Source organism: Nuphar pumila, chromosome 10 (assembly GCF_984573655.1).
Source record: "Nuphar pumila chromosome 10, dmNupPumi1.hap1.1, whole genome shotgun sequence".
NCBI classification, from domain to species: domain Eukaryota; kingdom Viridiplantae; phylum Streptophyta; class Magnoliopsida; order Nymphaeales; family Nymphaeaceae; genus Nuphar; species Nuphar pumila.
This window is the reverse complement of record NC_143258.1, coordinates 81,402,753-81,417,442: the sequence shown is the minus strand read 5'-3', so window position 1 is coordinate 81,417,442 and position 14,690 is coordinate 81,402,753. Positions and strand designations below refer to the sequence as shown.

Below are 14,690 nucleotides of genomic sequence, written 5' to 3'. Positions count from 1 at the left end.
CACACACTCATACATGGGAAAATATTGTTTACACTCTTGGGTTCCAAGCTCATGAATTGAAACTCATAGGAGCAGGTTGTGTAAACCAAAACTGACTCCAACAGATATGTTCATTATATTCCATTTAATAGATCAATCGTTGAATCATGTTTTTTTAGGATCATGTTTTTTTACTTAAAAAAAACATGATTTTTTTAGGTTTAAAAATTTTGTAAATTGAAGTCTGTTCATTTTCAACTGACATTCTGGAAAAACATGGTCCAAGGGCCAATCCATTCACATCTAGAGGGCCGATCTAAAAAACAACAACAACTACGCCTTCATCCCAAAACAATTGGGGTCGGCGATATGAACCAAAAAAAAAAAATCATTTTGGGTCTTCCACATGAATCCTTCTCCTCCAATCATTTCTATCCAATGCCATGTCCTCGGTGAGGTTCAAAGCATTCATATCCTTTCCTATCACCTTCATCCATGTCTTCCTAGGCCTACCCCGACCTCTTTTAACTAATATATTTTTCCATTTCTCCATCCTTCTAACTGAAGCATCATTAGGCCTTCGCCGAATATGTCCAAACCACCGTAAACGATTCTCTCTCATCTTATTTTCAATGGGTGCAACGCCTACCTTCTTACGTATCTCCTTGTTCCGAATCTTATCTTTTATTGTATTTCCAAACATCCATCTCAGCATACACATCTCAGCTACACTCATTTTTTGAATATGATGTCTTTTTGCAGCCCAACATTCCGTACCATATAGTAAAGCGGGCCTAATAGTCATCCTATAAAACTTTCCCTTCAACCGCAATGGCATTCTACGATCGCACAACACTTCAGTTGCACTTTTCCATTTCATCCACCCAACCTTTTATCCTATGATTTACATCTCCATCAATTTTTCCATACTTTTGAATGATAGATCCCAAATATTTGAAACAATCATCCACCAGTATTTCTTGCTCACCAAGCTTCACTAAACTCCCATCACTACTTCGTTGCTTACTAAACCGACATTCCATGTATTCTGTCTTACTCTTACTCAACTTAAAACCTCTTGCTTTCAATGTCTGTCTCCATAAGTCTAACTTAGCATTAACCCCAGCTCTAGACTCATCAATCAAAACAATATCATCAGCAAACAACATACACCACGGCACATTTTCTTTAATTGATCTCGTAAGCTCATCCATCACTATAGCAAATAGGAAAGGGCTTAAAGCAGATCCTTGATGTAACCCAACCGTTATAGGAAAATTGGTTGTTATCCCTCCACAAGTGCGGACATTGGTTACTATTCCTTCATACATATCTTTAATTATACTAATGTACTTAAGAGAAACACCTTTCTTCATCATTGTCCACCAGAGAACGTCCCTAGGTACTCTATCGTATGCCTTCTCCAAATCAATAAAAACCATATGCAAATCTTTGTTCCTCTCTCTATTTCTCTCAATAAGTCACTACAACAAAGCAGTAGATTAGCGACGACCACATTCCGTCGCTAATCCGTTGCTACACATGTTAGCGACGAATTAGCGACAATAAGGCGACGGTATGCGTACGTCGCGAATATTTCGACGCTAACTGACGACGGAATTATTCTATCGCCAGGTCCGTCGCTAATTGCGACGGACTAACGAGCACTATATTCCGTCGCCAATCCGCTGGTACTAAACGGCGACCATGGCTTGGCGACGGATTTACTTCCGTCGCTATGCCGTCGCTAGATTTATATGAATAGCGATGGATGGTTCCGTCGCAAACACGAAAAAAAATAAAAAAAAATATTTGAAAATTAAATACCGAGAACTGTACAATTTATATTTCTTGTATAATTTATATTTCCTGTAAATAAAAAACAAACCACACAAAAAATTTCATATAACAAGAATCTACAACAATTAATCGTTCCACCTTAAAATTAACAAGTTTAATTATTTACAATTCAACAATTACAATTAGGAAACATAAAAAAATAGAACTTCTTCAACACAGTTCTCTAATCATCGCCAAGATTTTGTGCGTCTTCTTGTTCATTGTCTTTATCTGTCCCTTCAGCTCCACTACGCTGATTATCGCTAGCAGCCTACACAAGAAAAAAACAGTCAGTATTGATAAACAAAATATAATGAAATAAATTACACACTATTTGTGAGTCTATCATGTGCTCATGTGTGATCTAAGGCAATAAAAACACTCTATATGTGATTCTATCATGCTCATATGTGCTCTAAGGCAGACAAAAAGTTATATATATATGATTCTATCATGCTCATATATGTGCTAAGGCAGTCAAAAAATTGAATATGTGATTATAGCATGTTCATATGTGTTCTAAGGCAGCTAGAAAAACTCTATATGTGATTCTACCATGCTCAGATGTGCTTTAAGGCAGGCAAAAAACTATATATGTGATTCGATCATGCTCGTATGTGTGTTAAGGCAGTCAAAAAATTGAATATGTGATTATAGCATGCTCATATGTGCTCTAAGGCAGGCAAAGCAAAAAAATGTATATGTGATTCTATCATAAATGATATATGTTCTAAGACAGTAAAAAACTCTATATGTGATTTGTGCATGCTCATATGTGTTTTAAGGTAGTCAAAAAACTGAATATGTGATTATAACATGCTCATATGTGTTCTTAGGCAGTCAAAAAACTGAATATGTGATTATAACATGCTCATATGTGCTCTAAGGCAGGCAAAAAAACTTTATATGTGATTATAGCATGCTCATATGTGCTCTAAGGCAATAAAAAAACTCTATATGTTATTATAGCATGCTCATATGTGCTCTAAGGCAATAAAAAAACTCTATATGTGATTCTATCATGCTTATATGTGTGCTAAGACAGTTAAAAAACTGAATATGTGGTTATAACATGCTCATATGTGTTCTTAGGCAGTCAAAAAACTGAATATGTGATTATAGCATGCTCATATGTGTTCTAATGCAGTCAAAAAAACTTTATATGTGACTCTATCATGCTCATATGTGTTATTAGGCAGTCAAAAAACTGAATATGTGATTATAACATGCTCATATGTGCTCTAAGGCAGGAAAAAAATTTATATGTGATTATAGCATGCTCATATGTGCTCTAAGGCAATAAAAAAACTCTATATGTTATTATAGCATGCTCATATGTGCTCTAAGGCAATAAAAAAACTCTATATGTGATTCTATCATGCTCATATGTGTGCTAAGGCAGTCAAAAAACTGAATATGTGATTATAACATGCTCATATGTGTTTTTAGGCAGTCAAAAAACTGAATATGTGATTATAGCATGCTCATATGTGTTCTAATGCAGTCAAAAAAACTTTATATGTGATTCTATCATGCTCATATGTGTTATTAGGCAGTCAAAAAACTTAATATGTGATTATAACATGCTCATATGTGCTCTAAGGCAGGCAAAAAAATTTATATGTGATTATAGCATGCTCATATGTGGTCTAAGGCAATAAAAAAACTTTATATGTTATTATAGCATGCTCATATGTGCTCTAAGGCAATAAAAAAACTTTATATGAGCAATAAAGTGTTACATTCAATAAATTAAATAACATGTGATGCGCTTGCATCACTTACTCACCACGGGTATTTACCCGATTTGCATTGTTTTTGTCACTTACTTACCACGGATGGCGGGGCACAAGCGAGTTCCGTTGAGAAATCTGCACAAAAAAATGATGTTTTAAAATGAAGTCACCATGAAAAAAAACTCTTTCAAACTTAGGACAATAGGATCCTGCCAACTCATCCTTGGGCGGATATGGATCCACGAATATCATATTTGTAGGAATTGTTACTAAATTTGCTAATGGGCAGCGCCGTTTGGAAAATGAGGTGTGGAGGGGCCCCGCTGAGCATTCAATGGGGCTCAGCTCTTGTGGAAGATGAGTTGAGGTGACTCTGCGATTGGAGGCACATGTAGGTGACTCCGATGAGGCTTCGATGGACATGGGAGAGGCTCAAGAGGCTGCGGATGGAGAGGTGTGAGGGTTGAACTTGAGCGCAACGAAGGAGAGGGTGCAATGGGAAAGGGCTTTTCCTTGCCGGGGTCGACCCCCTGACGGGGTCGAGCGCCTGTCGGGGTCGACCCTCTACCGGGGTCGACCCCCTGCCGGACATGGCAGGGGGTCGACCCCCCCCTGCCGGACATGACAAGGGGTTGACCCCCTCCCGGGGTTGACCCCCGGTCGAACACGGCAGGGGGTCGACTCACGGCCGGACACGACAGGGGGTCGACCCCCTACCGGAGTCGACCCCCTGCCGGAAAACGCAGGGGGTCGACCCCCAATCCATTTAACGGTGGGGGGCCTGAAATACCTGCGATTGCTCCGAGCGGCGGCGGCGGAAGAAGGTTGACGGAGATTGACTTCCGGCGAACGGTGGGGCCGGCAGAGAGGTCGACGGGATGGATAGGGCGGCCGAAGGAAGAGGGCGGCAGGAGGGAGAGGGCGACGGGCAGGAGCAGAGAAGGAAGAAAGGAAAAAGAGGGCTGGGATTAGGGGTAATGTGACATTTCGCGACGGCTTAGCGACGGATTAATTCCGTCGCTAAGCCATCGTAATTCAAAAAACGAAAAAGGCGACAAAAAATATTCTGTCGCCTAGGCCGTCGCTATTTGGCGACGGAATTTTAGTCGTCGCAATTCCGTCGCGAACTGCCGTATTTATTGCGACAAAATATTCTCTCGCACAATCCGTCGCTAAGTAGCGACGGATTTGGCGAGGGAATATAATCTGTCGCTAGTTTCGTAAAATTCTCCAATTATAGCGACAGATTCATTTATCTCGTTAATCCGTTGCTAAGTAGCGACGATATAACGTCGTTGCTAAAATCCGTCGCTAATCAACTGTTTTTTTGTAGTGAGTTGTCTAAGAAGATGTATAGCTTCCATAGTTGATCTTCCAGGCATAAAACCAAATTGATTTTCCGATATCATGACAACCTTCCTCAACCTAGACTCAATCACCCTCTCCCAAAGTTTCATAGTATGACTCATGAGTTTTATACCACGATAGTTTGTGCAATCTTGTATATCACCTTTGTTCTTATATAGAGGCACCAAAGTACTCTTTCTTCACTCATTAGGCATCTTATTTGTCCGCCAAATCTTGTTAAAAAGATTTGTCAACCATTCTAAACCTTTCTCTCCCAAGCATTTCCAAGCCTCGATAGGTATACCATCTGGGCCAACTGCCCTTCTTGATTTCATTTTCTTCAAAGCCTCTGCAATTTCTTTCTTTTGAATCTTGCGCATGAAGTCACGATTCATCTCATGAAAAGGAATGTTCAAGTCTCCAAGATCCTAAGCATGTCGATCTAAAAAACATTTAAAAAAAAGAAAATCGTGTTTTTACTCGTGAGTTTGCAACACATGAGTGTAGCCAATATTTTCCCAAATACAGACATGCAAGTAGCATGATAATATGCACTTGAATGTGTACAATATCAAGTTCCAGTGACCCAGTGAATGGTGCATGTGTGTCTTTGTATGTGTGTGTGTTTTGAAAATATGTGCATAGCCTACCAAACAACTGAGTGCTTTTTCAGATCCAAGGATCCTTAATCAGAAAAACCGAAGGTACCTAGATGTTGTAAAGGATGTTAAAGAACATGCGCTACACTCGTTGGATCTTGGTCCAGATCCACCAGATAAGGAAGGAGAATGATCCAACGTGGGGAAGACTCCTAGCATTAAGAGTCCTAACCTCATCAAGGGATCGAAGAGTCCAACCTCCTCAAGCTTTATGATTACGAAACCTCCAAAGGCTTTAACCTGTGCTATAACGTGAGGGTATATATATATGCTTCACCTCTCGCAATATTCAACGTTTGAAATAAAGAGAGAAAGAGAGAGCCGAAAAGCAATCAACATTACTTAAAAGTGAAACTCAACAAAGCATTGAGTCCCACAAGGACAAACACAACAGCTACATGAGAACACCATTAATACAAAAATAGAAAAACCCAAACACAAACAAAAAAACTCATCAAGGACCACAGACATCTAGATGGGGATCGGTTGGTGGTAGAGGCAGGTCTTTGAGGTATATGCGGAGGATTCCTTATGAACCACCACACTGTAAATAACCAAACTCTCCAAATAATCCTCCACTTCTTTTCGTGTTTCATTATAGCAGGGCCGAAGATAAGATCCAACACAAAGTGACACAATAACTGATGGAGTCCTCTAAGTTTTAGAAAGCAATTCTCAAAACACTGCACACGACCAAAAAAGATGTGTAGTTTCTTCAGCCTATCGACAAAGAGAGAGAGAGAGAGAGAGAGTTCCAGTAGACGTAGGCTTAGTCCCCGGTTTCTGATTGTGTTCTTTGTCTATCTTCAATCCTTAACTAAATCTGATCCCAGGCCAGATCTGATTCACTGACAGATGTCATACATGATGGCACCTAAACCCATCAAAAAGGCCGGGTTTTGCGTAGATGGGCCCCCACATAAAATTCTGATGCCGAGTACTTTCTATATGAACTCTATATGAACAGCTGCGAATCATCCCAAACTGAGTGCTTTTGGTAGGTGTTGGGTAGCGATCATTTCCATGATGAACGGCATCAGGTGAGTTGGACGGTTTTTTTCTGTCCATGGTTCCTTTTCTTGATATTAGGCTGAACAATTGCATGGCCATTGATGTGGCTATGAAAAACTGTGGCCAAATTAGTGCGGTATTTGGATGACTTGACACAGCTTAAATGCAATCCCCTTGTCTCGAGTCCAGTGACATAAGCTTTAGGAACCAAACCGACTAAGCTTAGCTTTGGAGAGAATTGAGAGCTAAGTTTATTAGACATTTAGCTGATAATTGGGAGACATGTCTTTAAGCTAAGGTCCAATTGGGTTGCGTAAGGTTTTGGTAACTCGATCACTTCGGTTCAACTCATCCCCCCCCCATTTAATAAGAGCCAGCCTTTGGATCGTATTTTTTTAATGAAAAAAATGATTTTTTGAAATCACAAAATTTTGTGTTTTGTCAATGTTGATTTTTTAATCCTACACACAAGTTCGGATTTTGGCCATTTAAATATCAATATTCACTAAATAAATGTTGTAGATCACATCTATGGAGTTTCTATTTGATCAAAACAACTTGCATCAATGAACTCCCAAGTAAGGGTTGAAGATAGGTATGACATAGGGGATGAGTCGAACCCATATTTGTTTGGTAACTAGAATCAGAATCGAAGGACGGTCCTCTTGAGCTAAGCAGATGATCTTAATGAAATAATAATAATTATTATTATTATTAGAGCTCAAAACTTGGTGCCAACAATTGAGCAGTGCATGGGTCTCAAAAGCAATAAAGACCTCAAAAGTACAACAATTAATCAAAAAACAATGTTAAAAGCAACACAAAAGAAAATGAAAAAAAAAAAGTGGCATTCTGGTTCTTCAGTTAGAAGAAACAAAACAGAGGTGGCTCTTCAAGCACTTGGTTGCTCATAGCTCCGGTTGCAGCTTACTCCCTACTCTTCCTTCTCCTTGAAAGGCCTTCTGGGCCCCACCGACCGACTCCTTGGCTGCCTGATAGGCTAAATTGACATTATCGATGGCAGCTTCCTTTGCGTTCATTGCCTCAGATAAAACTTGACTTGCTTGTCTCTTAATCACTGGATCAGAAAGAGTGCAACATCATTCATGTGACAAAGGCCACCACTATCCTAGGGCAGATCAGATCAGGTCATATTGCATATAATCGATCGTCTCATGAACCGTGCATATAATTTGGAAACTGTGAGAGTGGTAGCCATGCACATATCCATCAAGTGAGATCCACAGTCAGGATTGAATATAACTGATGAATTGGTTATATGCAATATGACTTGATCTGGCCTTCTACCAACTAAAGGTTTGGCATTGGGGCCAGATAGCCTGTGGACCACTTGCAGGGTTGGGTTTGGGCTTACATTTTGGGTCACTGGCGCTTATGCTTGGTCATTGTTGGCAGGCCAGCAGGGTCTGCTCCGTCCACCCCATGAGGCCAGGCTTGGGTTGAGGTTTAGGCCCTTAGACCAGTCTAAACTGAGCTTAGCCCCTTGACCTGGATGGGCTTGACCAAGCTGTGGCTGATGTGCAGACCGATTAGATGTATGTCCCATGCATTGTGGGAATTTGATCCAACTCTTGTTTTTTTTTCTTTTGGAGGGAATTTGGTCCAACTTAAACAGGTAGACAGTTGCAATTGTTTTTGGATAGTAAACACTGCTTCCATCTTTGGTCCAGATCTGGCACCTTTTTCTGGACCTGATTTCGATTTGATCAAATTTTATTTGAATCTAGGTCTAGATTCAGATGATCTCTTTGATCATATTAATGTTTGAAGAGGATCATATCTGGTTAATTTCTAGTTTTTATATTGAGGTATCATTTGAGTGTAGGTACGCATTGCGCAAGACAATTGTCCTGGACAATGCCTCCCAGACAAAAGAGTTGCACCCTACGGGCCTGAACAGCCAAAGTGGGACACAAGTGACCCTTGTATGTCATTTTGGCGGGACAAATGCGTTTGGCATTTGATGGGCCCCACCCAGGATGGGACACAGCAGTTCCACAGGATTGCTGTGTCCGACCAATCAAACACTCTCTGAAGAACTCTAAGGGATTAAAATTTTTACCAATATGACTAGGGATGCAAATGGGTCGGATCTAGGATGGAGTTTTGCAATTTTTAGCTGTTCAGGATCCACGGTGTTTGGGAAGTATGTATGGCCTCAGCAGTCCCTTCACCAGTCAACACTTACAAGTGTAAAACTTTTGGGTTACCCCTTACCTATTTGGAAGGACTCCCCAACTGCTTTGGCCTTGCAGTAATGGATGCACATCTTGGGTTTCGAACTCTTGATGTCTTTCAACTTGAATGCCTTAAGCCAACCCACCTACCTAGGTGTGCATTGTCCCTTGTGGACCAAATTACTCAAGTTTGGTATATGCTTACCTGATCCAGCTTGCCCGAAACTATCGGCTGCCGCATGTACAGACATACTATTGGTATTCGATTGTGCTGCCGCATCGGGTTTTGCTTGTGCAGATGCATCGGTTTTCGCCTGTCCAGCCGTATTGGTTTTCCCTTCTTCATGGCTGGGTATCGTATAGGATCAACAGTGATTTAGTATAAGAATATAACTTCTAAATCAAAATTAAATAAAATCTTAAAACTATTATAGAGGCCGAAAATATCAACAGGTCGGATTCTTGATCCATTGACTGGACTTGGTCCAGTAGCTGGCTAGTTAATCCTGTCAAGTTGGGCAGAACACATCCAAGCCCTTATGGAGCCCACCAGTGAAACTCACCTGCAAACCCCATGGGAGTCGAACCTGGGATATAGGGGTCAGCACCTTCTCCCCAAGATCGCTACCACTTGGGCGACTCAGGTGGGTGTGGATCCAATTCTAGCTTTTATGAATCATGATCAGGACATAGATCCATCCGGAATACATGTAAATTATTGAGCAGGACCAAGATTTCCATGATTAAACCACCAACTTGGTCCGACTCACAGCTGGACCTATCTGGGGTATTCTGTCCTGGGTCCAACCCATTTACTTTTAAAAAATCTAAGTAAAAAAAAAAAGTGAACAATGCATGAATTTGTTCTGTTAGACCAGACAAATAATCCAATCAAACTCATATTGGCATCCACAGATACTGAGCTCGAGCTGTTCAGACTCGGCCTATTAAGGGTAAACCCCTTATACTCACTCTACCAGACAATCACGAGCAGGGTTGTTTTAAAAAAAGGAAATTAATTTTTAAGTGTTTATATATATATATATATATATATATATATATATATATATATATATATAGAGAGAGAGAGAGAGAGAGAGAGAGAGAGCCAAATTGAGCGGAGCTTCCCCTGCTTACTCCGCTCAGATATCTAAACGAGCTAGCTGGCTCATAGCTAGGCTCCCTCAACCCATATCCAAGCCGAGCTGAGCCGAACAGCGAACTCTCGTTTGGCATCCCCATCCACAGAGACCACGTTCTAGTTGGATCCGGACCCACCCTCAGTATCCGTATCTATCATCATATAACCTACTCCCTACCCTGAAAACTTTTCTTTAGCCCATTTTGACAATGATTCATATGTCTCCTCCACGGTTTCCTTTGCATTCTCGCCAGCCTCCTTGGCATCCTCTAGTGTGGGGCCCCATCCTTTAGCCAACACCAACATCATCATCAAAGAAAAAGCAACCAACCAAGAACGAGCCAGCTTTGCCATTGTTGTTTCTTTTCAATAGGTAGGTAGTGAGATTGAGATCAGATTTGGCCCCTCTTGCTTAACCAGTATTGGTTTGATATCTAGATTGATAACCAATACCGCCCTTTTATAGATTGTTAAGTACTAGTTAGCACTGGTTTGATAGCCCTGATGTGTGGCCCATAGAGCTCCCTATATGTTGGTGAAAACTTGGCAGCAGCAGATTACTTCAAGACCAACATACTCGGTCAAGTTGCAACCCCAACAGCCTTTTCCACATGCTGCTTCTACGGAAAATGATTGAAAGTAGAAGAGATTGCAAAGGGAAAAAAAAAAAGTTTCGGAGATGTTTAGCTGCCACATGTCGATTTTAGTCACATTTTCTAGAATTCTCCTCAACCTTTTTCAATAATTGCTTGACTGTACCTAGACATTCACATATGGCAGAAAGGGCAATGCTTGCCTTGACCTCTAGATGTGCTTTAGCGTCAGCGTCACTGCTTTCCTTCTGTCTTCTTTTGTTCATTTTGAACACCTTTTTAGGTGAACGAGTGGACATGCGTCTCCCCCGGTGACGACTGTTTCAAAGGATTGAGAGAGAGAGAGAGAGAGATTGAATATATATACTTAGTGGTCGTAAAGATAACGTTGCCTTCATGACGCATGCTCGTGGTGAAGCAGGTTTTCATCTACATGCAAGCTTCTGAGCTTAACAAGATAATCGGAAATTACACATTGCAACTATCCCCTTTGATCCCAATGCAAAATGAAAATAAAAAATTTCAATCTTAGAACCACAGTATGGAACCACAGAGACACTAAAGGATTTAATTATCATACAGCAGTGGTTCACTTGCCTTAAATTGATCAAAAGAATTATACATCTAATAAGAGCCCAATGGCAATTAATCTCCATCTTTCTGTGCTTTTCTATGCCTGTTTCAAGCAATTTTAATTGGTCTTCTCCTTCTAACCAATTTGTACCTGATCATCCTGGCTATTTTATAGAACCAAAATGCACTCACTAATTGCAAACCCACAGCCATTGCCTGCAAGTCAAACTTGCATCTAGTTAGAATGTAACATAATCTCAAAACACATAACCTAAGTCCATACAGCTGGGTTCTACTTCATAAAAAATGATACAGATAGCAAAACTGATTAAGATGGTTAAACTTCATAAGTTGTGGACCTGGCTCACAGCTCAAAGATGGCTCAAGTCACATAGGCAAGCAATTTAACTTGGCATTAACTCCCAATTTAATCCAGATACCGCAGTTGTGACCTGGAATATATACTTAACCATTGTGACCTGGCACCAACTCAAATAGCTATGTCTTGAGTCACCCAAATTCAATGGGTTATACTCTCAAGTTGGTCTTAAGCTGTACTGTATCAAGCCCCCAAATCCCATCATTTCTACAGGCATCATCACATCTATTTTATTTGATTATCTGAAACCAAAGAAAGAAAAATATGACTTCACCTTTATAAGGAAAGGATTGTCTGCTGCTAATGTCACATAGGTCAGATATGGGCCACCGAGCATCCTTGCCAAGCTGAAGATTACAGCAAAGGAGATCTGCAAAAACCAGAGTTGTTACTAATGCGCCCGTGCACATGTAGGTGTTCAAGCACAAGAATAGCAGAATATCATAAGGCTCAAACTGAAAATATTGAAAAGATTTTAAGCTTAACAATAGAAGTGTTTTGACAAGATCAATGATGAATCTGAGAAAACTAGACTTAAAATTCAAGTATTAATGTCACATGATTCTTTTGCTATGAAGAAAATAAGCATTCAAATTTCCCACAAGTCATTATCTGAACAAACACTGATTTTTTTTATGGTAATATTGTCATACTTGTGTTAATTATATCAGGAAACCAGATCAAGGATTAGCAGAAAAAAAAAAAAACGGTTATCTAACGATTGGACCAATCTGAGTATTCAGGAACTCCAATATCTGCACCTTAATGTTGTCCTAAAATGTGTTTGTCCATCAGTAACCATGGAAAAGCAGCAGAATTTTTTCTCGAATTACAGTATAATCAGATATGTTAATAAACAGTATGTTGCCTACGAATTGGGAACTCACATCAGCAGCAAAATTAAGATTTGTATCTTTGTAACCGAGTTCCTTGAGAAGCTCTCTCAGATGTAGGAAAGGACTAGATACTTCTGTTATCCACAAGGCTGCAACCATCTCTGATCCACACTGCATACAGTAACATAAACTAGATAAGAATAATTTGTAGCACTACTGCTAAAAATATTGCAAAGGTCATTCAGTAAAGAATTTTGTGTGGATAAAATAGAGGAAAACTGGTGCAACCAAAGACAGGTTGCAATCCCATAAAGAAATTTCAAAGAATGCAATACATTTTATTTCTCTATCAAGTACTGCAGAAGTTGACTGTTCAAAGAAAGTTACGAAAAGACAAACCTTTTGGTAAAAAGATCGCACATAAAGCAACGACCCATTCGGTTGCACAAAAAAATATGAAAATAAAGTAATCTGGAAATTAACGCCATTATTTTGCTTCATTAGCTGGGATTACCATCACCCATGGAACTATACAGCTAATAATGCTATATATAAGTTAGTAACTTCAATAAAACGTCAAGCGCCTGCTTAGAAATGTCTTAAAATTCTGCAACTGCAAAAATGCATAGAATGAATGGTCAATGAACTTTTTTTTTTCCTTCAAAATTAAAACCATGGCCAGATGAACTTACAATTCCATATGCAAAGCCCGCACCAAGACCAACAATGCTAACTATATGATGAATTGAATTATCAAGGCTAATATGGTCATCAAACATGCAACAGATCAGATCATAAATCAGATAGGCAACTGTCACAGCCAGAGTCTGCTTCTGCAAAACATAAGGAACCGATGTCAATACTTCAGAAGAGTAGAAAGAATGCACTTGCCAAAAGATAAGTATGATGAACAGAGAAATATTGGTATAAGAATCCATTGATCACTCATTCTCATTTTACTAAATGTCAAGATTCATAGATTGTGTATACTTCAAATCCAATTTAAGCAGAAGTCACTCATTCACCTGCAAAGGAGTGGATGATGAGGCCAATGGGCAGACAGGACAGCTCCAATCTTGCACTGTTAGAGAAGATAAGCAAACAGCCAGACAAGCATGGCAGACTGAAACAATTCGGTTGCAAAAATCAAACGACCTTGACTGAAAGGAATTTCGCACTAAAGCAAAAGCCATGCTCCAGAGAAGAACTCCAAGGGGAACCCATTTGAAAAGGTATTCATCCATCTTTCCAAATCTGCTTCTATCAGAAAAACTAGAAGGAGAAGACCAAATAAGGGAATAGCTAAATCTTTCCTTCACACAGTCTGAAATCACTAAAATGTTGATACCAACGAAAATATATTTAAGAAAAATGAAAATTGGGACCTGTTACACTATTAAAATCTGAATGGATGGCATGTAAGAAAGACCATCTATCCAAATTCAGCAGGGAAAATAGGATCTTTTCCAACTCAAGAATTTTTTCCCACCCAAATCTCCAATAATCTACTATAAGAAAGGTTCATGCTGAACAACCAAACCTACTCGGAGTCTCCGAAACAAATAATGCCCACAAGGAAAAGAGTCAAAAGAGAAAACCATAGACCAGACACCCAAAAGTCAGGTTTTTATAAATATTTAGCCTCACAATGAAAAAACCAAAAAAGGGGAAAAAATGATTGGCTACAGAATACCATTAAATGAGGGGAAAAGAGCAAGTTGAGCAGGTCAGCTGCACAAGTAATTGCTCACCAAATTGGACTACCAAACTGTTCCTTCAGACCTTTGGAACCATTAATTTATATTTATCGGTGTTATTGATGCACTTTGAAACAATTAATTAATATTGGTTGGTATTTGATAGTTGCGGGTCAAACAAGCGCTCGATAGGCTAATTTACCTGCACAAATTGAACATGTACCTTCAGATCAGTTCACCGAGGCTCATAAACTTGGTTTTTTTTCAAAGTATGATGCACTCATTTCAAAGGTTTTATAATTCGTATGATGCATCTGGCATCCAAAAAAAATTACGTTGCAATGTTAGGTCATAAGCCTCTTATCTCACCGAGTTTGAACCTTGCTCGAGCTAGAAAGAGACAATTAAAGTTTGATTCAATTTCCAGCCTACAAAGCCGAGCTCATAAGCCCAGACTCAGATCAAACACAATGTGATTCAATTTCAAGGTGGTTTCTTCATTTAAATGTTGTGGGCCTTGTGGTGCAATTATGTGAATATACCTTCCATTACTTGTATGTTAAATGGTAGACGTGTTAGGTGATCCTATTCCATCCTCTTCCACAAGTTGAGCTTTAAAATTGGTACGCCTTTATTGCAAATGTAGCTTTTAGGTCTTATCGGTTTCCTCATGACATTGACTCTGCTCCACATAGATGTCCT

The 14,690-nt window shown here is 39.6% G+C and overlaps 1 protein-coding gene across 1 annotated transcript; it reads right to left on the bottom strand.

Annotated features, from left to right (window-relative positions):
* Positions 1-11,023: 11,023 nt before the first annotated feature.
* On the bottom strand, positions 11,024-13,812 carry LOC149827025 (TRAM, LAG1 and CLN8 (TLC) lipid-sensing domain containing protein). The gene is made up of 5 exons (XM_090020204.1): positions 13,317-13,812; positions 12,984-13,124; positions 12,343-12,462; positions 11,730-11,825; positions 11,024-11,292 (listed from the first exon to the last, which is right to left on the bottom strand). Exons 1-5 carry the CDS (start codon positions 13,533-13,535, stop codon positions 11,185-11,187), a joined length of 684 nt encoding a protein of 227 aa, XP_089876330.1. The 5' UTR covers positions 13,536-13,812; the 3' UTR covers positions 11,024-11,184.
* Positions 13,813-14,690: the final 878 nt, after the last annotated feature.